This window comes from Pseudochaenichthys georgianus, chromosome 9 (genome assembly GCF_902827115.2).
Source record: "Pseudochaenichthys georgianus chromosome 9, fPseGeo1.2, whole genome shotgun sequence".
NCBI classification, from domain to species: Eukaryota; Metazoa; Chordata; class Actinopteri; order Perciformes; family Channichthyidae; genus Pseudochaenichthys; species Pseudochaenichthys georgianus.
In genome coordinates, this window is record NC_047511.1 from 13,487,337 (window position 1) to 13,510,695 (window position 23,359).

General features: G+C 39.7%; 1 protein-coding gene across 1 annotated transcript in view; it reads right to left on the reverse strand.

Annotated features, from left to right (window-relative positions):
* LOC117452558 (phospholipid-transporting ATPase ID-like) overlaps window positions 1–23,359 on the reverse strand; it is a 62,521-nt gene extending 39,162 nt beyond the window's left edge. The window contains exons 1-3 of the mRNA XM_034091261.2: window positions 23,231–23,359; window positions 3,957–4,038; window positions 3,003–3,061 (exon numbers count right to left, since the gene is read on the reverse strand). Of these exons, the coding sequence (XP_033947152.1) occupies window positions 3,003–3,061; window positions 3,957–3,999 (102 nt within the window). The 5' untranslated portion in view covers window positions 4,000–4,038; window positions 23,231–23,359. The remainder of the gene's footprint in view (window positions 1–3,002; window positions 3,062–3,956; window positions 4,039–23,230) is intronic.

A 23,359-nucleotide genomic window follows, 5' to 3' on the forward strand; every position in this document is an offset into this window, starting at 1 on the left:
TTGCAACATTTTAAACAAATCAGACCTTTCTTAACTGTCAATGCTGCAAAGTCATACCTCCACTGTATGATTCTATCTCACATTGAATACTGTTTTACAAACTGGTCGTTTGCTTGTGCCACAAACCTGAAACAAATAGAACAACTGTACAAGAGAGCTATCAAGGTGTTTGACAGAAAGCCTTATTCATACCACTGTACCAATCTTGAAAAACACAATTTCTTAAGTTTTGACCATTTTAAGTCTTTTAAAAGTATGTGTTTTTTTTTATAAATGTTTACATGGACTGCCCCCCCCCCCTTAGAGGAATTCATCCACACAAAACACACTGGACGCTGCACTAGGTCAGAAACCAGAGGAGACTGTGAAGTCCATCGTAGACGGACCACTTTTGGACAAAATGTCCTCTCCATTAAATGAGATACGGATTGTCCCACTCTCAATTTGAAAGGTCAACTCAAAGAATGGTTGAGAAACAAACAGACGTGCAATCACCTCTAAATGCACTTTCACACAGGGGTATCTCCTCTTGCACTTGATGTAGCTCTTGTATCTTCTCTTGCACTTTACATGTTGTTGCTGTTATATTGTACTACCATGTGGTAAATGCTTGTGTTTGATGCTCTTGCTCTTTTTGCATATCATGTATTTATTTTTGCTATGTTTATAAATGTCATGTTCTTATGTTGTATGTCAGGGACTACGGATGGAAATTAGCTCAAAGCTAAAATCCGGCATATTTACACTTAAAGCATTATCTGTCTTAAGTGTTCATTAATGTGCATTGTCCCTATTCAAATAAACTATTAAATGGAATGACACATTTTGTGAATTAGTTAGTCATTTTAGAGAGCTTCTGCTGAATTTCTGAAAAAACTATCTTTTTAATATCATTCTGTGGACATGGTTTATATGTATCTATAAAACCGTATTATGGAAATCTCGCTCTTTGTATCCGGGATGATAGAAGCCTGGTGGATAATTACATTTATGGCTTGAACAAATATTTGCCTATGATTCTGGTCTGGACATTCAAAGGCCAAAATATTATGTCTGGAGGTTAGCAGACAGACATGTGGCCGGAAAACCATTTTGAATGCACTACCTCCCAATCAACAACATAGAAGAAATAGAAGCCCAACCTTACTGTAGGTCACAGTAGTGTTACCTTGATGTCAAATATACTTTCTTCACATATGACTACACACATACTGCTTTTAAACATGATATTTAAAAAAAACTGAGATTAACGACAATAATGAGGCAAATAACAGACAAAAAAGTGTTAGAGTAAAAGTTTAACATACATTTCTTGGATGAGTATTTCCTAGACATTCTTCTAGGGGGGAAATACAATTAAAAACAAACCTCTCTCTGTATGTATGAGCCTCTGCTAAGATTTCTTCAGAGGTTCTTTTAACAAAAGCACCAAGCATGTGAGGGATCTTCAGAAAATATCCAACAAGAAACCATTTAGTATTACCCACGCTCCCCATGTTAGACATTTCTGGGTTAAAGCTCTGTTTACCTGAAATAAAACGTAACTGGATATTTCTAATTTCTGTTTTGTTTAAAATCCTTGAGTTAAACTTCATAAGAGAAGTTTTCAGTGGAAGGCTTTTGCTTTGTGCCAGGTGGATCTTATCAGGAGGCTGCTCCTAACCGTCCGGACCGTGACTCCCATGTCAGTATGTCACCATGCGTCTTTACTAATAACAACAACGCCCACAGGCTAGAGATTTTGTTCCTGCTTAAATACACACGCCGGAAGAGTGTTTGGTATTTCCACAAGGTTTATCCAGTGAAAGATTGAACAGAAAAAATGTAAAGTAAAATTGAATATTTATTTTAATTGTATTACTTCATAATAGTATGCAATTCTAATTTGCTTTACTTTTTCCATTGACCGTTTCAACTTTCAATGTTCCTTTTTTTAGGTTTGTCAGTTTCATATTCTTTGTTTTTTTATAGATTTACATGTATCCCTGTATATGAATACTAAAATGTATGCATCTATGTGATGTACTTTATAATAAAGTAGATTTTAAAAACGTTTTATAGAATAAAAGCTCACTGCTGGACGTTGAGGAAATGCGTGTGTGCACCACGACAAAGGAGCCTCATTCACTTTAGGCAAGGCGAGGCAAGTTTATTTATATAGCACCTTTCAGCACCAGGCAATTCAAGGTGCTTTACAAAAATGAAAGACATTCAGATAAAGGCATTTAAAAACAGTAAAAGATAATAAAAGAAACATTAACTTTACAACTTTACATTGGGGTTGTTTGTGTGGTGCCGACACGTAAATGTAGCAACGTTCGTGACTCCACCACGCAATGCGGTGTTAAGGAGTCGTGGTGGAGTCACGCATTCTGGTGAGATCAGGGTGCTATACTCAGACTACTTGTGCCCTACTGTTTTACAATTTCAGCGCTGCTCTGTTTGATAGAGTTTTTAAATGCATTGTATTGTGCGGCATATACAGTATCTACACTGTATATATGTATGATAGGGAACTATTTATTTGGACCATAGTTCTAAGTTATATTTATTTTAGCCTTTACTTCTCATCTCACTCTTTTATCTTCTACATAACTCACTTTTTTACTTTTATTTTAAATAAGAAAACACCACAATGCACGTTAACAATGCTAAAATAAGTTATCCACCTTTTTCTTTTCTTTTTTAAAACTACTTTGACCTTGACTGCATCAACACTGAGAGCAGACTGAGGGGACTTAGACTCTGGCTGACATCCAGGCTCCTGATAACATCCAGACACTTGAGCAGCAAGACACACCCCAAAGGAGAGTTTCTCTGCTAAATATTTGTACCTGATAAATGGTAAACAGTATTTTCATAATGTAAGAGGGCTGCATCTGCTGTACATCCCCCTTCTCTATAAAAAAGCATTTGTAGAGGACAATAGAGACTCACATTGATGAATAATGTGAGTGAAAGACGCAGCAACAACACACACGTATCAACATTGCAATACTTACTGCATACTTAAAGGGGAGGTTGTACTCGCGGTCGTTGGCGCGGAGCTTCCTCTCCAGCTCTGATTTGAAAAGACAGGGAAACCGTTATTAATTGACATTAATTTTCATTTCATAGGTTTATAATGTGAGCCAAACTTTAAACCCCAGCAGTGGTAGGGCAGCTTAGTCTCGCCATGAAGAGACCACAAAGTTTGCTATGTTACACACTGGTTTCAAATACTGATCTCAAATAACAGCATGTTTTACTCTATACACTATAAAGTATGCACTTTACGACAAGGTGTACACTGAACACAATCTGTTACATTCAAACAGCCAACCACCTCTGATATACAGCCTCATCCTGCATTAAAATACAGTTTAAAAAAGAAAGAGCTTATAGAACAATGGCTAGGCATCAGAAAGAGGAAAAGTCAAAAAGAAGGATACTGTCTTGTACTTATTATGAATGATTTTTTCAATAAAAAAATCCATCCCAAAAAGTAACACCTCTGATGTAAGATTGTAGGAGAATACTTTGCTAGAAAATTCGTCCAATGAACAATATACAAAATTGATTAATTGTGTACTTAGTTGGTCTTTACTGTTATTGTTATGTCACTTAGCTGTCTTCAGTTTACTAAATGTTAGAAGAGGAGTTCCTTTAGGACAAAGAAAAAGGTTAGGAACCATTACCCTAAGCGTGTCCCATCACATGAACTTCCTCAGCAGAAGGATTTGCTGAGTTGTCATCAAAATGGTGTCCTTTTTTTCTAAGCACTTTATTCGAATCCTTAATAATTATCTTAACATAATAGCCTCACTGTAGTGACTGGGCATCTACATTTGCTGATAAAATTCTTGTTGTAACATTAACAAGTACACAACTACTGTCCTGAAGGGATTGCTGTTTCAAAAGTCAAGGATATAATAGTAACCATAATGATAATTAAAATCCATGCAGTTAAGGCTTACCTTGCTCTTTTTTCTTGATACAGTCCATGCCAAAAAAAGACATCTTCTCTTCTTCCTACTGCTATCTCTCCATCATACTGGTCTGTGAAGGAGAGACAGCTGTTACATTGTGAGGAAACTTAAGGATATATCTGAGTCATCTCATATCTTCAACACACACACACACACACACACACACACACACACACACACACACACACACACACACACACACACACACACACACACCACACACACACACACACACACACACACACACACACACACCACACACACACACACACACACACCACACACACACACACACACACACACACACACACACACACACACACACACACACACACACACACACACCACACACACACACACACACACACACACACACACACACACACACACACACACACACACACACACACACACACTCTCTCCTGAAAACTGGAGAGTGTAAACATCATCCCTGTTGAGATAAGAATGACTTAATGCCCAGCAGCTGCCAGCAGGAAATGTTTTCCATAATGCTTTTCTATTATGATATTCATTGCCATGGCCTTTTAAACAACAGTTAATGGAGCTCTTAGGTTGCAACAATATTTTCAAAGAAATACATTTTATTCAAGACTGGAAAAGTTTAGTAAATGATAAGAGATATTTTATATATATCTCAAAGTACATGGTCTCCTTTAAACCTAGATGGTTGAGTGTTAAAGGTGATCTGTCAGTGGTGATGAGTTCCAATCACTTGCTTCAGGACTTCTTCAACACAGCATAATGTTTATTTAGTAAATGTTGCCCCACTTCAGAGAAAAATAGACAATAAATCAGGGAAAACTTTAGTGCGTGGCTACCTTAACATTTACAGTTTAAAACTACAGCGTTATTCTGGTTGGGTGTTGTCCACATTGTCGTCTAAGAAATGCAACCCTTCCGTGTTGTCCATTAATGGAAGTTTTTAATAACATTTTGGTTGCTTAAAATAATCTTGATTAGTATTTGGTTATACTTCGCCCCAAACTTTAAGAAGATAGAACACCAAACTGGTGATGTCTCAGTGATTATGTCTACTTTTATATACAGTTTATGCCTTTGAAACACAAGTGTGTATATTTAGGGAACATGCTGAACAAACAGCCACAAGGAATCAACAAATGTCTAAAGATGAAAAGAGGAAGGAAAGCCTCAACATTGTTTTGAAGTCCAGTTTACATCAACTCCGATACATGGCTATTCATCTGCCTTCCTTTCCCACTTTTGGATACAAAAGCTCTTACTTCAGCTTTGCATCAGCCCTCCAGCCTCTTAATGTTTTTCCCATGTAGGGCAGAGTGACTCAGAGGGAGGCTCCTCTCTCAGGGCAGACATCGTTCAGATATCTGCTCCTTCTGACAGTAAGAGCTCAAAATCAAGAGCCAAGTCTGGCCCTGCCGTCTGTCTCACTGAGTGATGGCGAGACCCAAAAGTGGCTGCTGCCTGTTGCAGTTATTTTAGTGGCTTCCCTCTCACAGCCCTGACACACTAAGCTAACAATCATAAGATCCTGTAGTTACAGTGAGCTTCACACCAAGGCTCTTTATCAGCATAGAAGCTGAATCTAAAACGGTTCCAAGCCAATGGTTCCAAACAAGGTTCTCTGGGGTTGCAAACTATGTGGTGGAAAGTAACTTTGTTTAATCATGAACCGTACTTTAGTACAATGTAGTCTAGTACTTCAATAAATCACTTTAATTTTCTGCCACTTCATACAACCAAAAAGGTAAATTGTGTACTTGTTTACTCTGCTATGCTATAAACTATTCACTCTCAGGTATTTGAGGTATTTGGAAGTATTTAGAATTGGGCAAACATTGGTTACACATAAAAACAGATCATATAACTAATACAACAATTAAACTCCGGACCCTCTCTGCATTATGGGTACTTAAAGGGACTTTTCCTAATAACATTTTACTTTTACTTAAGCAACACTTTGAATTCAGGCCTTTTGCTTGTAATGGGATATATCTTATATTATATATATTCTGTGGTGTTTCTACCATTTTGTTAAGGAACAGGAATATTTTTGTACTCTTACTGTAACCTTTGCAAATATACTGTACGTTGAAACAAAATACAGATATATGTTACGAGAAAAAAACTTTTTGTTTAACAGCATTCAGTAGAGAAAAGGACTTAATTGAGTACAAATGATGATGTGTACGTGTGTGTGCGTGTGCGTGTGCGTGTGTGTGTGTGTGTGTGTGTGCCCTCTGCCAATGTTGAGGTTTGCCGGACAGGAAGTGGTAGATTTTAAACGCTACCAAGGTGACGTCAACGCTTAAACTAAGTATCAACCACATGTGTTTGTTGAAGAATGTGTGAGTTCTTACAGGAATGACAAGGCTGTAGAAAACACACACACACGACAGAGTGTGCTTTGTCTGCTACATTTGTGTGTGTTTAACTCTGTGTCCACATGTTCCCCCAGGTGTTTGGGGGGTTTTGTGTTCACTGACATGCAAACAAATGAACACAACTAAATAAAGGCCCTTTCTCATTTCATCAAATCCCCCTCCTCGACTCTTCGGTCCTCCGGTAGTGACCCGGAAATGAATTTCAGCGCGCCATGTTGAAGGACATCTCATTTCTCTAAATGCACTTCGAGGACCGAGGATTGAGCGTCGAGGAGGCTCTCTGGAGGAGCTATAACCGAGGATACACTGATGGCTCCTCCACGGCTCCTTCGTAGATGCATTTCCGGGAAAAGAGATGTTTCAAAGAGTCGTGACGCACGGCCGGACTTATCTCAGCCAATGACAGCTCTGCATGCATCCCCTGGATATTATTTTATTAACTGCTTTCATCGCGACGCGATGTTTACAGTGAGAACAGCTGTGAGGTCCGTGCAGAAAGCAGAGCAGTGTGTATAATATATCACTCAGTATAACAGGCCTACATTACTCTCTGTATTTGTATGCTTTAGTTTAGTAGATATCTACAAACAAAGAGTCGATATTTTTCTAAAACCATTTTGTGCTTCACAATAAAATACACAACGGCTGTAGCCTATTTTAGGAGCTGTATGTGCGTGTGTGTGGTGTAGGTGTGTGTGGTCGGGGAGACCAGGGACAGTTGCAACACTTTTTGGGCTTTTCCCCAATAAGTAAAAAAACATTTACAATAGGATAGCCATTTTGCTATATTATACATTATCAATATGTCAGCTACTGAAACAATGTATTTAACATGTTTTTATGAAATAAGTACAGGTTGGAAAATGTATTTTTTTTTTTAAACTCAACTGTTACAACTGTCCTTGTGTACAGGTACAGTTGTAGCACATGCCAGGCACGGTTGTAACATGTTAATAACGGTTACCTTTTTTCACACTGCATGACAACAAATAGGGAAAGCTGTCAAATTCTAAGGCAACAAGATTTGAATGGGGTTTCACACATCCTCCAACAAACAATGAACAGGATAACAGATAACACACACAGCATCATCCTCTGTGAAGGATTAAACTGTTCTCTGAGAGGTGCTTCTACTATACCTACCTCCTTTGAGCTGAGACCATAATATAAATCAGCTGCCTCCATCAGGTAGTCTCTCAAAAGCATCTGCTCTGTTGAGAACACCTTCTTTGGTGTCCAGTAGCCTACTCTAGGGGGTGTTTGTGATCCCTGACTCTCTAACCTCAGCCTCTTTGTATGGAACCGGTACAGGGTGACATGGCATATATCCAGGGACTTTGCTACTTCCCTGAATGATTTGCCCTTCTCAACTTCAGTTGAGGCCCTCTGCAGCAGCGCAAGTGGCACTCCCCTGTCTGTCTTCCTCTTTCTGACATTTGGCATACTGTAAACACACACACACACACACACACACACACACACACACACACACACACACACACACACACACACACCCACACACACACACACACACACACACACACACACACACACACACACACACACACACACACACACACACACACACACACACACACACACACACACACACACACACACACACACACACACACACTTTAGGCCTAATGTACAGTATTTGATTCTGTTTATTTGTACAGGGACAATGCACACCAATCAACAATACAATGGTATGCTTGAATGAACAATTGATCATTCAAGCAAATGAGCCATCATTGTAAATGTGCTATGTTACAACCGTCCCAGGACCACCAGTCTTGCTTCAACCCCCTGTGAACCTGCCTGATTGCTAGCTTGACCCATATTTAGCTATATGTGTAGCTTACAAAACAGTGATTCTAATAATACTAGTTTGGATTCCTAGAAATGTGAACTAAAGACAGTATCCAAAAAATACATCATATAATTGTAGTTAATATTTTACCCCGAGAAATTCAAATGTGGCTCCTTTTTTTCTCAGCGATCTTACCATCTAACTGCGCATGTGCAGAGTGAGTTTCATCACTCTCGCTCAGGGATGGGCAAATGGCGGCCCCCACCTCCTCTTTTTGCGGCCCTCAGATTAATTTATAAACAACGTAATAAATATTAAAAAAAATGTAAAAAAAATAAATATTTTTTTTTTAAATTTGTTTTACTTGTAGTTTTAATACCGTCCACTAGACTCCTAGTTACGTCGCGAGCTGCGTACATGATTTCAAATACCGCAAAATAATCTGTGACGCATTTGTGTGTATTGTGTTTGTTTCCCGGGGAAACCCTCACAAGAAACACCGGCTGTTGTTATGCCTGCTGTGACGTTAAATTGCCTCTTGTAATTATGCCGTTACAAGCTTCAAAGTTGTATTTATCATCTGAATTTGGCGAAACAAGTTTAATATTCTTAAAACCAAGACTTTGTTTATTTGAAATCAGATGAAAACAAACTGTCACGGACCCTGCCGTGTTATCTATGATTACTACGCTTTTCATTCATAATTTCAGCGGGAGGGAGGGGGAGTGGCGCTGAGGAACAGCAGAGTGCGGGCTGACAGGTGTCTGTGTTGACATTCCCCTTATTGTGGAATAAGGGAATGCAGAGACTGGCTACAAGTGTTTTAGGTTCAAGTTAGACAACTAATGTCTGGGTTAGTGTTCAATACACACACATTTTCCGTGCTTTCCAATAGCTTAAAATAGTTTTATTCCACTGTTTAATAACCTGTTCAATACAAACATGCCACTTGTAAAAATGAAATAACATTTCTGTGAACTGATATTTGTTTAGTGAGCTTATTAGAGGATGTTCCCTTTGATTGTAAAATGTCAATGAAGATGTCAGACTTAGTATATTTGTTAATAATTACATACAACACATGGAATTTTTGTGTGTGTTCCAATGGAATCTGCGGCCCCCTGGTGGCCAGTACATCAATGATGTGGCCCCCACCACCATCAAAGTTGCCCATCCCTGCGTCTAGCTTGTTTGTGATTGGAGATATTGAAGGTGTTACAACCGACCCGTGTTGCAACTGTCCCTGGTCTCCCCTACAGTGTGTGCGTAGATGCAGCGGACAGACAGGTCTCAGTTGGTTTGGTGTCCTCTGCTTACTTTTAATACTTGTAAATAAAACTTTTGGCCCGTAATTTATTTTCCTCATTGTAGAGACCAGAGGGGAGAGGGGGGGGGGGATATATCCAGTCTCTGATAGTGTTACGTTATTATGAGAGTGCTCTGTTTGATTCTGAAATTGTATATATTTATATATATATGTGTGTGTGTGTGTGTCCGCATCAGTAGCCTGTTATTGTCTCATTATACCGCACTGTGAATGAATCAAAGTAAATATATAAGTAATCATGAACACATCTGTCCATCAGACAGAGGGCTGCTGTGCCTCCTGTCATCATTAATGGACATCTCTTTAAAATGACCGCTCAGAGGAGAGGAGTTCTCGGCTGCAGTCGAAGGCCCAATCCCAAACCACTCCCTCGACCCTACCCCTCTGTGATGGAGTGAACTCCGTCTGTAGCCACACTCGCAGCTCAACGAGGCTCCCTCCTGTCAGATGGAGGGAGTAAATACAGCAGCAAGCTTTGGGACGGCCTCCCCTCTCTTCGGCAGAAACAGGAAATGCCGTAACTGTATGTATCAACGGTTTCAAATCAGCATCTCTTAGACAAAAAGTTTAAATGAATAACTCAAATAAAACTCCAAACATCTTTCATTGTGTTTCAAAGCTCTTTTAGTTTTAAACCTGATGTTTATAAGCTTCTTAGTTTTTGCAACGGTCTGTAAATATACACAACTTTATAATAAAATGCACCCATTTACCTTTTTCTAGACTAAACACAGGTATGATCCTAAGTTAAAAACATATGAGGTCATCATGAGGTTGTTAACATCGCAATTTATCAGTGGATGTTTGCTGGAACTACTTGTAAACAGCGTGTTTCCTGACGGACACACACAGCGTGACTCCGGTCAGGTAGAGACCGGTCTCAAGTCAGCACCGCTGCAGACTCGCTGTTTGAGGGCTTGATAGCCCACTTCCCCTCCACACTCGTTGCTTTGGAACAGCCCTCAATATGGCGGACCCTCCGCGTGAACGTGCAAACGGAGGGGTAGGGTGTCGGGGTAGGGTGTAGGGGTAGGGTGTAGGGGGCGGTTTGAGAATGGGCCGAATAGTCCATTTAGCTTAGGAACCTTCCTAACCGAGTGAAATGACCCGGAAGTCCCTCAGTGGCAGCCATGATAAGTGCCGTTCGAATTCTCTAGATGAAAGGAAAGGAGGTTTCAAACTTCCTTTATAACCTCCTTTGGCTTAGGAACCACTGGACCTCCCTAACCGAAAGGAGAGGAGAACATGCTGCCCCACAATGCCTTGCAGCCGCAGCATTTGACGTCACACAACAGTCGGCCGTTCACGGAAACAATCGATTATGACGGAGAAATTATATCATGAAAGTTACAGTGCTTATTATGCTTTTTAAAACGTATGTGGTAAGTTGCCAAAGTGCTTTGTTCTGAACGTTCATCAGTATTATAATCAAAAAGAGAAATATGAACGTTAGTTTTTACTGAAATGATCAAATAAAGTCAACATTTCACTGAGCTGTGTGGGTTTCTTCAACTTTTAAAAGATGTTTGAATGGTGATATACACAGTGATAGATGTTAAGGACTAACGTTTATAATAAATACATTTGTATTTATTTTAAGATCTTTTCATACTATCATACGTATTGGGATCATTTGTATTAATGTGGACCGGAGGGAGTGGGTGACGAGCATAAGTTTCACTTTCATTTTTTATTTCAATTCCAATTTTGGTCATGAAGAATATGTTTCTCTGTTGTTCATAAAGCATAACACAACAGCATCAGAGCACGGTGCAGAGTCTCTAGATGAGTCCGTCGTTCTTATTTATGGATGTATAAAGAACTGGATACAGCGTGGGAGGCGGGGCCTCATTCATTCCTATGAGAGTTGCTCATTAGCGCATGATGATAAAATGGCCCAACTTTTGAGAGAGTGAAACGTCACAGATTACCCGGCATGCCTGAGAAGTACCCGTATGTGCCTCATAGCGCATGCGCAACTTTAACCAAAATGCTCGTTCACATCAAGCACGTCAATTTGCGTATACGTAACAGCACCGTGCATTCATGACAGCATGGTAATGGTTTGTTGTTATGATGGATTTGATATTAACGAGGCGGTAGTTAGCAGCTAGCGGCTAGCTAGTAATTATGCTAATGTACACATCAATCGTTATGTACTTATATTACGCTGTAACAGGATCTAGTGATATCCAAGCAACAGAGCTTCATTTAGCATGAAAGAATGATTGCACTGTGTATATATATATATATATATATATATATATACTTATAATAATAAGTAATATTAACTTTATTTAATACAACATTTACGGTACCTGATTTAATCATACAGCCCATGTAGTATGATAATGAATTACAGCAAACATGTGCAATATATCCATTATTACAGCTCCGTGGGGTGGCAGTAAGACGATATGGGTCCGTTCTTATTGTGCATCCATGGGTAAAGATAAACGCAACTCACATTGGTTTCTCAAACAGCATCTCTGTAAACTACGTGTATTCACTGAATTTCACTCTCTGCCTTTAACGGCTCGTTGTAGCTCCAATAGCTCCTGCCCCCACCCTCCCTGTGAGCACAGTGTGCTCGGATTGGTCGGGACACGTAACATGAACGTGCCGGGCGGCGCGGTCCCGTGGGTTAGATGCGCGTTCATAATGCAGAGGGAAATAACTCTCAGAATAACGTTCTTAGCACATTATTACAACTTGAGGAACGAATGTTTTTAATAAGGGCTATACAAGTGTTCATACTGGGTAGTTTATTTAGTTTAAAAAAAATTATCCAACGATTTACAGACCACTCTTTCCCCATGTTGGGAAAAAGTGTTTCCGGGCCTGGCAAGCAAACGGAAGTGTAGTACCGCCGTTTGGCCAGCACAAATATTTGCATCTGAGTCCGGCGCACTTCCTGGGGGCTTGTTCTTATTAAACATCCATGTTGTAGTTCGTTGTATAGAAAACTGTAGTTTCCATAGTTTCCCCACAGCAGCAAACGCACAAAATGACGTCCGCTGGCGCATCATAAACACGTCAGATAGTGAAAGTGCATTCAGATTCTCTAAAGCACCGCAGTCTCTTCTCCTAAATCCTTTTGAATTCTCCTATCCACTATCCCTTAACCCCGTAACGTTTCACTCAGAGGTCAAGGAATAGGAGATAGGGTTAGAACTTAGGAGCTGATTTTTAAACTATCCGAACGCAACCACACACTTGTAACTGTGACAGACAAGAATAGTCAATTCTGAGAGATAGATGTATCCTGCTGACTGTATGGGTTGATCTGTTGGTAATGCCTTGGGGTTCCGGTGGGAGGGTGCGCTCTACCTTGCTCGATTCAGACGAGTGAAGGCGGGAGCTGCATGATTTTATGTCTTCACTTCTCTCACTCACTATTTCCCTTTTTAAGGGGACAACCATAGACTGTGGGCACAACATAACCGCCCAACACATGTCCACTGTTTGACAATATCCCACCATAAAGGGCCCAAAGCAAACAGTCCCCCTATCCATTCAGTCTAAATGAACCAGCCTGTTTATTCTGCCAAACAGAGTCATGAGACACAGAGGGGCGTCTGCAGCCGTGTTTACAGGGAAAAAAGGTGACATTTAAACTCATTGCAGTCATCATGAAGATTTAAAGAGGCTTTAATTTGAATGTCAGATTGTGTTGGGGAATGGAGTTTCACACTCTGAATTTTTGGCTGATACTTTTTTACTTTTTTACAGCGCTGACGCACCACAGAGACAAAACAAAAGTTATTGAGAACACAGCTCTCAAATAAAGTCATTATTATTGGTAGTTGTAGTATTTCTTGTGTTGGTGGACCTTTTTCCACCGGAATCTAATTAGGGTAGGTTAAAGGGTAAAGTTGATGTTATTTAATGATCAAAACAAACTCCACTATAATGTTTTTTTTTTTTCCAGCCTGATATATCTTGTAAAAAGCCCAAAAAATCCCACAGCATCCTGACAGGAGGTTGTCTATACATAGATTAATCTTTATGTTACTGCACGTCCAAGTGGAAGAAGCTGTAAGAAGAAATAGATTTCAAGCAAGTTCGAGGTACTCAGAATGATAAAGGGGATTCTACATAATGTCACTGTTAACTCATCCAGAATGCATTACACTCGGACCACTGACGGTGCATTTTGTGCCAAATGACCCGGCTGTTTACTTTCCACTCTCCCCTTAATGACATCTCCTTGAGGATAAATGTGTGTTCCAGTTTCTTCCAACTTATGTCACCAAAAAACTCTTCCAACTTGAGTTTAATTCATCCTGGAAGAACCTTTTTAGATTTGTATCTTTTGTGTTGTTTTACCTAATCTGATGCATCTTTAACAATGAAGTCACTGTTTTAAGTGATGCTCTAATTTCTATCTTGTTACGGCAGTGGTGGATAAAGCTTACTAGTGTGAAAGTATTAATACGACTGTTTCTGTATCAAGTTGTGGAAACTCTAGCAAATCTGGATTCAATGGATGCGTCATGGCCTTGTGACAACCTGTCCCGTCTGTCAGTCTGTTGCTCGGTCTGCCTTTTACTTACATTTTACAGCCAACAAACACTGGAGTTAATGCTATTCCAGGCAAACAAAGGTGAGTAACAGTATCCCAGTGTGACAGCCACCTGTGACTGGCATAACAGATCAGAGGTCACACAGATGAATGGGTGTCTTGTCCCATTACTGATCTCTGGTTTCTCAAACTGAACAGAGCTCTATTATCAAAACCAACCGCCTGTTTGCTGCTAAAAGAAACAACATTTTCCTCTTAGTGTGAGCCTGTGTGTGTGCTTTATGTATGGCAAGTCATTTTATATCACAATATGAATATCAATTATTATGTGATACATTTTCTGGAAATTCAATAAAGATTTACAGTTAGAATAAAGTAGAATAAGAGACCGTCTTAAGATAATTGTGTATCCTTCAAAAACCCAAGTTGAGTCTTGAATATGAATACAAGTCCGATAATGTTAAAAAATATGTTTTTAAACATGTTAAGGGCCCAACGTGTGTTCTTTCAGTAAAGAGTAACCATCAATAAAAGCTTTGTTTGATCTCCCTTGAAAGATGCTCAGCCCCACCTTAAGAGTCCATCTGAAATCCAACTTGACATTTGCACAAATGTCTGCTCTTTTCAAAAATTACACCAATACAAAGATACACAAATCCCCATGAGAAATAAGAGAACAGTTCTCACAGCATTCCACTGTTTGACCTGAACAAAGCTACATCCAGTATACTTAAAGGTCCCATGACATGCCTTCCCGGTTATTACCCGTCCCCTTGTATGTTATGAAGGTTGTTATGCATGTAAACGGTCTTCAAAGTCACAAACCCTCAAAGTAACGAACAGAGTGGGCGAGCTGACCAATCAGAGCACACTGGGCTCACAGGGGGGGGCAGGAGCTCCAACAAGCCGTTTAGGACAGAGAGTGAATACACATACTATACAGAGATGCTGTATGAGACACCAATGTGAGTTTGGAAAATTGCACAATATAAATCTAGTAGACCTCAACAATGGAATTATGATCGGGAGAAAGGGCCATGACATCGGACCTTTAAAACAACTGGGGAAAGATATGAGTAGTTGCATAATAGTTTCCATAGATCCTGCAATCACACAATAACCTACAGTAACAGATAAGCCAATGAACACAGCTGCTTCGTTTTCAGCATGTTCGCTCTGTCTGGTTTGTCTAATAGCAAACAGAACAGGAGAAATACAGGAAGGTGTGTAGAGGAGATTGCGTATTTACTGTATCCCATATGAGAGGTTTGGAGTCTAACTTTAAAAGAGTTGCTGCAGCAGAAAGGCTGTTAGTATGAGAGGCCTTGTGCTCTCAGAAATAACAAATAGATAAGCTTTAAGGCCTTCTCAGGCTTCAAAAGGTAAAGCGTCCTACCACTCTATGTGTATTCTGTGAACAGTGTATGTTTGTATTTTACACCAAATCAAATGATAAAAAGTCCTGTTTTGGTTTTATAGAGCTCCCATCTTTTTAAAAATACACCAGCCTTAATGTTCTGCTCTATCTCCCTCAACAGGTACTTGTCTTATCATGCTGCTTGCTAATAATAGCTGGCAGCGCACACTGTATTCTTCAAAGCAACTTAGCAATACACCACCCATAGAGTTAAATAGAGCTGTAAAGAGTAGTCGATTCAGTGATGACTCAGAAACAGGAACCGGCAACTTTAAAAAATAAAAAATTGTAGCAGGAATGCCAAATGTAATGGTTTGGAAAAAGGTTAAATGGTTTCTTTTGCTTGTCTCATAGTAAACTGGATCTTATATATTGGTCAATGTTCATGATTTATGGACCAAACCATTGATACATTAAAAAAGATAATAAAATAACAGAAATGTCCTTGTTATGTCGTTATGGTGTCAGTGCCTTGAGAATTCCCCAGGCAGGCTCTTTGAGGATTTTATAGTACGTCCTCTTATGTTACTGAACGCTCCAGATCATTGCCCAATGCAACTAATACCACACAGGAAGACGAGAGAGAACATTGCACAGTAGCACAGAATCAAAACCTAAAGTTAATCTTTAATCTAAGGTTGATTTTTTAAATGTTCTATCTAATCAAATGTACTACATTAACAAGCAGACCTACTTTTTGTACAGAAATGTGCACCTGCTGTTGATTTAGCAAAACACTTAAAGTTGGGCGTCTTTGTTATTTCGCCATATCTGCCTCAAAAATGTCAATCCAGGAATCTGCTTCAGTGACACGACAATAGCAGGAAGTATCAGTGATAGTCATTTCTTGCTAATTTCCCCCAACAGCAACCTATGTCAAAAGCAGGGCTCATTAAAGACGGAGAGACAAAGATTGTAAACTAACATGCTATTTTTACTAAGCTACTAAAACATGCATAGCTGCATAAGAGATATCAAAATATTTGCTGATTGAATATTAATAAACTGATTCTTTCAGCTCTACTGCGGCTTATTTTGTCAAATCCACTAAAGCTCTATTAATATCTTAAATGACCTTATGCTCAGTGTTTAAGGACACTTAAACAACTGGAAGCTGCACAGATTTAAAGCAAACAGAAAACTACTTTTGGACTGTTAGATTCTAGTTAAGTCCTATACTTGTGTGCAATTAAAAGAACTGTATGTAGGTCATACATTGAGAGCAGGATTTTACCTAACCACAGCTAAACAAAAACTCTGCCCCGATACCTTGAGTTGAGGGTCTTCGGTCTGAGGTGAAGGTATTTGCAGTTGTTGCAGAAAACCCACTTATTCCAGAGTGCATGCTAAAAGCTACTGATTTGCCTGAGTTATTAAGAATAGAAAGCCCAAAGATGCTCAATGGTTTCGGTCAATAAGGTGTTACTGCACTCTTGCACTGTGTTCTACACATTATCAGAAGCAGCACTTTAACAGAGCAGCAGCCTCAGTACTCTTTCTCCTTCTACAAAGGATGCATTCAGGATCTTAGGTCACCTGTGTTTTTTAGAGACCCCTCCAGCTGCACTTGTAAAACAAGCAGATATACTTTAAACTCAGCCTGGATCGTATTGTACAGCGCAAGTTAAATGCAGCGTACAGTTTAAAGACAGCCAGATAGATTTTGATTAAAGCCAAAAAAATGCAGTTAAAACATGTTCTGTGTAGATATACACCATTACTGCATGTTCAGAAAGAACACGAAAATAATTTGAAGGCCCTGTAGCCGCATATAAATGAATGGTCAACGCAGAAATAGACTTGAACTAGCCCAGTGCATAACGCCAAAAGTGGGAGAAATGTACATATGCGGGTTAAAATGTCTAAGTTAACGTCTTGGTGATATCTCTGGTCCCCATAAACAAGGAGATATAAGAAGAAAAAAAGAGACTTGAGTTTAAAAACAGAGAAAACCACAGAGCCGGTGAGTTCTGAGTTCAGTCAAAAACTGAACACAAAACACACAGACAAAGCCAAGAGGGATTTTGTTTGCTAATAATAGATTACAACTAACATACAGTTGGCACATTGGATGTTTGGGGCAAACAAACACAAACAGTCCAGTGGTCAAATTCGTACAAAAATACATGTCTAATGTCTCTCCTAACTGAAACTGGCTTTGAGATTAGGCTTCCTAGAAAGGAATCTTATTTTCACATGTTTTCCGTGGCACTCTACCATTTGGTTTATTTTGTTGCTTGTTTTTCCTCTCATTTGGAGCCTCGGCTATATCTACCTTGACCACAAAAGACAAAATATCACCTTTTATACAGGGCAGCACTGAAAACTAATTATAGTACTTTAAATAAATGGAAAGTCCTACACAATACCACAGAATCAACTTCAATCTAACTTGGTTGACCAAACAAAAGCTAACATACCGACTCTGTTCCTGTGGGTTACTGATTAATATCAGTTTCCTCAGTAAATCTGCCTGCAAGTAAATGATGAAGTTTACTGGGGGTACCTAGCATTTTGAGATAATTCTGCCTTTAGTAACTGAAAACTGAACTGATTTGTGACCCTGCTGCAGGTATGAATAGAGATGTCGCCTATAAAGACCTCCTTCACATACCCCACTGATGGTGAACATTAACAAAGAAAGAATGGAAAAGTGAGATGAGGTATGACACGAAGGCACAATACGGTGTCGAGCCCCGAGCGCCGCACCAAAAGACCCGAACAATCAACCTCTGAATAATTCACCTGACCTCGAGGGGCCACAAACACACTCCTCATCTCAACTTACCTGATAACACTGACATTTTGATTGACCTTTAAGGCTTTTACGCAGCTTCTTATCAATTTGGCAACACACCACATTCAAGCTGGGACACAAAGTTGGATTTTTTATTTGAGCACTAGCAGGAAGTTTGGTGTCAAGGATTCACCTTACATGACCCTTCAGACCTCTTGTCCATGTCCTTGTTCAGTTTGAATTTAAATGCTGATGTTTAGTCAAATGCAACTTTATAATTCATCTCGGTCTCATTAACAATGTGTAACACACTCATACAATCTATTCATACAATATTCACCTTATCGTATTCCTCCTTCAAATTAAAGTAATTATTTTTATTTTGTGATGTTTTCAGCTTTAGTAAAATACTCATCTTTTTTTATTTTAAATAATAATAGTGTTCGTTATATTACTGTTTTTTCTTTCTATTTTTCGTATGGTTTTAGCCATTTTTCATTGTGTTTTCATTTTGCCACTTTGGTTCAGACTGAATTATCTTAACAACTACTGGATAGATTAACAAATAATTGGATAAACAGCAGCCATATTCCCCAAAAGATAAATCCAACAAACTCAAGTGATCCTCTGACTTTTTTTCGACAACGAGGTTCACATTCATGATTCTAAGTGAAAGGACCAACACCTATCGGATAGATTGCCATGAAATTCAGTACATACATTTATGTTCAACTCGGGATGAATTGTAATAACTTTGGTGATGCTTTGACGTTTGCTCTCTAGTGCCGTCATCAGGTCAAATCTTAAAATGTCCAAACATTTCGTTTTTGAAATGTGCGCTGTGCCTTTAACATTACACTGTATAAAGCTTAGTAAGTTAAGACTTATCAAGGGGGCCCTATATTTGTTTGCTAGGCCCCTGCGTTTTCAGTGTTGCTAAGCAACTAAGTACATTAACCCTCTATGGCATGACTTTTTATTTTGGAAACAAATGTTTCACCATGTGTTTAAGGAGCTTAGGGGTCCCTGATATTATATCAATTTAAAAATGTGTGTCTGTGTGTGTTTGTGCGTGTGTCTGTCAGTGGCGGAGCCAGGACATTTTGAGTGGGGTGGCCAGGATGGAACCAGTGATCATTTTGGGGTGGCATTGAAATCACTATTATATGACCATAAAAACACATCTCACTATAAAATAAGGGGTTATTTAAGGCACCTACAACACACCTCTACATTATTTGGGATTAATTGGTGGAATAGATCAAATAATGTTCAGTATATCTAACTATTTTTTTCGTATTCCCGCAGGCAAAGTATCAACGAAGCTTACATTATACAAATGTATAATGTAATATACAGACTGTTTAGGTTATGGTGATCAGCAGCACTATGAGCTCATTCTCTCAGTGTATCATCAGGAATACAGAGACACACACACATCATTTAAATAAGAGTTTTTTAATTAAATGATAGGTTAAGAATAAACATCTTAAAGTAAATAACAATAAACAATAGCCCTTAACCCTGTTAGGCCCCCGGTTGTAATTTTACAACATTACTTGAAGCTATCCAAAAAAAGTCATTAAATGTTTTGTTTTTTTAAAAGACTACATTTACATAGTCAAACCGTCCTTTTGTTCAGCCTCACAATGCTATTGGGTTGTAAATGCGTTTATAGGTCCTGCCCTTTGGCCATACACACCAGGGATTTTGGGCACCATGAAAAGATATCACATTGGGCCCCACCACCAGGCCCAGGCTACGCCAACCAAGCACAATTACTGTAACCACACTTCCAGAACCCAACCGACTCATTGATGCTTTAAATAACTCTACCTGTACAGGCTTGCATCTATCTTGTAGTCCAATACTAACCGCACAATATTTACTGACACTGAGCTGTGAACATATAACACTTATGGGGGGACAGGGCTGCGGAGCCCTAGAGGTGGATCTGTTGGTCCTGGTACCAGGGGGAGGGACAACTGATTTAGTATGAATAGCTGCTAAAAATGTACCTGCATTTACTAAATGTCAGCTAAAAGGAGTGCAATTAAAAACCTGTATAGATATTAACAGTATGTCAGCTTAGTAAAAAAAAAACTTAACAATTATTATTTACAATGGACTACGCTCAGCTAACGGACACATTTCCACCACTCATAGACCACACCCACCTTTTCTTTGAAAAACTTTCTTAATGTTCTAAAATAGTTTGGGCCCCCGTGGTGAGGGTGTTTTGGGTGGCCAATAGGGTGGCCAGGATTCAGCTGGGGGTGGCCGTGGCCACTCCCAGCCACCCCCCAGCTCCGCCACTGGTGTCTGTGCGTGTGTGTGTGTGTGTGTGTGTGTGTGTGTGTGTGTGTGTGTGTGTGTGTGTGTGTGTGTGTGTGTGTGTGTGTGTGTGTGTGTGTGTCTGTGTGTCTGTCTGTGCGTGTGTCTCTGTGTGTGCGTGCGTGTGTGTGTGTGTGTGTGTGTGTGTGTGTGTGTGTGTGTGTGTGTGTGTGTGTGTGTGTGTGTGTGTGTGTGTGTGTGTGTGTGTGTGTGTGTGACATCTTGACCTTCACTTTCCTCACTGTCAGACGGAATAGCCCTAACAGCCTGATCGTGTCCCTTCTGCCCATATAATGTGTTGGTGTCCATTTCCTGTAAATATCAGTAGATGGTAAAAACATTGATTAGGTTTATCATTTTACAGCTAAGCACATTTGTACACTTGCATGATATTGCCTGGAAAAAAGTGGTCTAAGTGGCACAGTGTTGCCCTGAAGCAACGAACAAAAAAACATAGTTTTAGCAAAATAATGAATACGTAATAAGTCTTTAAACAATCAAATATACTTCTTCACGTATTCATGCACATGCATATATTTTTTATTTTAAGTTCTAATATGTTAAAAAGGACCAGTGTGAGGTTGAAAAAAGTGGTTTGTTGCCTGAGGGCAACAGTATGCCATATAGGGTTAACTCGAGGTCAACTTTTTTTTGTCAATTTACTTAGGTATTTTTCACTTTCTGCTTATATTTAAGAGGGAAATATCATTAATTATTTCCTCCTCTACATTGATTTTAGTTCCTTTGCAGTATCATAATATTATAAAATATTATTCAACTTATAAATGATGAGGTATTTGTTTAGCTTAAATCACCATTGTATATTCTGATGACAATATTTCGTTATTTTACTCAAGTACGTTTTAAAGGGGCCCTATTATGCTAATTTCCAGGTTTCATAATTGTGCTCTGATTGGTCAGCTCGCCCACTCTGTTCTGATGAGTCCACCACCGTTACAGCGGAACATCAGTGATTATGTGTTACAATGGCGTTAGCAACCAGAAAATGACACCAGTAAAGACAAACAGATGAGAATGCTACGTGGGGTCTGGGTGCCGTGTTGGCATGACGTTGCGCGGCTCGCTGCTGCGAGGAGCGGACAGTGTGAGCTGGGTTCATTTCCTGCTTGCTGCGTGGGATCTGCGAGACATCGCGAATGGACGCGGGAAGGGGGGGGTTCACACACACACACACACACACCCAAACGCAGCGCACCTACAGTGTAAGCGCTCCACTACCACCGCCCAGCGCGTCACAGTTTCGCCGCTGAGAGAGTGTGTGTGTGTGTGTGTGTGTGTGTGTGTGTGTGTGTGAGGAGCTCCACGGATTGGTCCATTTGGGTATGGTCACGTCACTGTACCAAGGAGGAATAAGAGAAATCTCCAACGAGGCGTTCTGGGGCAGCACAGACAGGTCTTTTCTGTGTTAGAGTTTTACTCACTACAGGGTGTACTTTGAGGGGTTTTGACTTTGCAGACCGTTTACATGCATAAAAACCTTCATAACACACAAGGGGATGGGTAATAACCAGAAAAGCATGACATGGGACCTTTAAGTATTTCCATTTTTTGCTACTTTTTACTTATACTCCACTACAATTCAGAGGTAAATTGTGTACTTTTACTCCACTACATGTATTTAATACCTTTAATTACTTTGCATATATGGATGAATGATGGGAAATATAATCAACACTTAAATCAGACTTTGTTCCACCTGGAATCAATTCACAAGTTACCCTGCAGTAGACAAAGTCATTCAAACTAGCTGCACTTTTACCAGCTTTGATAACACTTTAATGCTATAATAAATATTATTCTGAAATGGACCAATCTGCTTAATGAGTATTTTAAGTATACATTTTGATGCCAATACTTTTGTACTTTTACTTCAGTAACCTTTTGAATCCAGAACCTTTACTTGTAACAGAGTATTCCTACACTAGCCTACTTCTACTTTTACTCAAGTACAACATCTGAGTAGGCTACTTTCCCCACCTCTGCACTAGTGTGAGATGTAGAGTATGTTTTCTTTTCAGCCACTGATAAGTTAGAATCATCAAACTACTTCACTGTCTGACACTGAACAGCAAAAGGGTTTGCTCAACTCATACAGGATATGGATGTGTCATTACGCAATATGATGCTGCTGTGGAAGTTCTTCAACAGCCATCACTGCTAAACTGCAATTTACTGATATGTACATAGTTTCATATCATGTATTCTTCTTCTTCTTCACCTATAACTCACTACAGACTCCAAGCTTCACATTTGAAGCGAACACATATATGAAAGTCAGTGTTGACAACAGAACAATGCTTCAAAGACACAACAAAAGACACTTCGACCGTATGAAAAAGAGAGTTAAAAAGATCAATCTAGCCTGTAATGAGTGTTGCAGAAGTTTGAAGAAGAGAAGAAGAAAAGCCGTTTGGTGTAGTTCTGGAAAGACCCACAATTAGAGACACAAATAAAGTGCAGCAGAAGTCTTTAACTTTTTCTAACTTTCCGTTACTTTCATAGTTTGGACTCCCCGGACAACAGAAGGAAATAGTGAGGAGACAACAGCTTCCTGTTCGCCTGGCTGCCTTTCTCTCTTCCTCCTCCATCTCTTCCCTTTTTCTCCCCCCCCCCCCCATAAACACATCTCAGCATGTCAACACCTTCCCAACTTCGTCGTGGCACCTTCAAAGTCACTAAAAAGGCGAGTGACAGCGCGCCTTCTTACCGTGCGCTCCGGTGCGTCCCGTGGTGCGTCCTGAGCTGCGCGTCCCCAAACGTCCTGGAGAGAAACGAGGAAATCTCCAAACTACGAGAAGAAACGAGGGCTAATGTTGTTCCTCCTGGCTTCCCAACA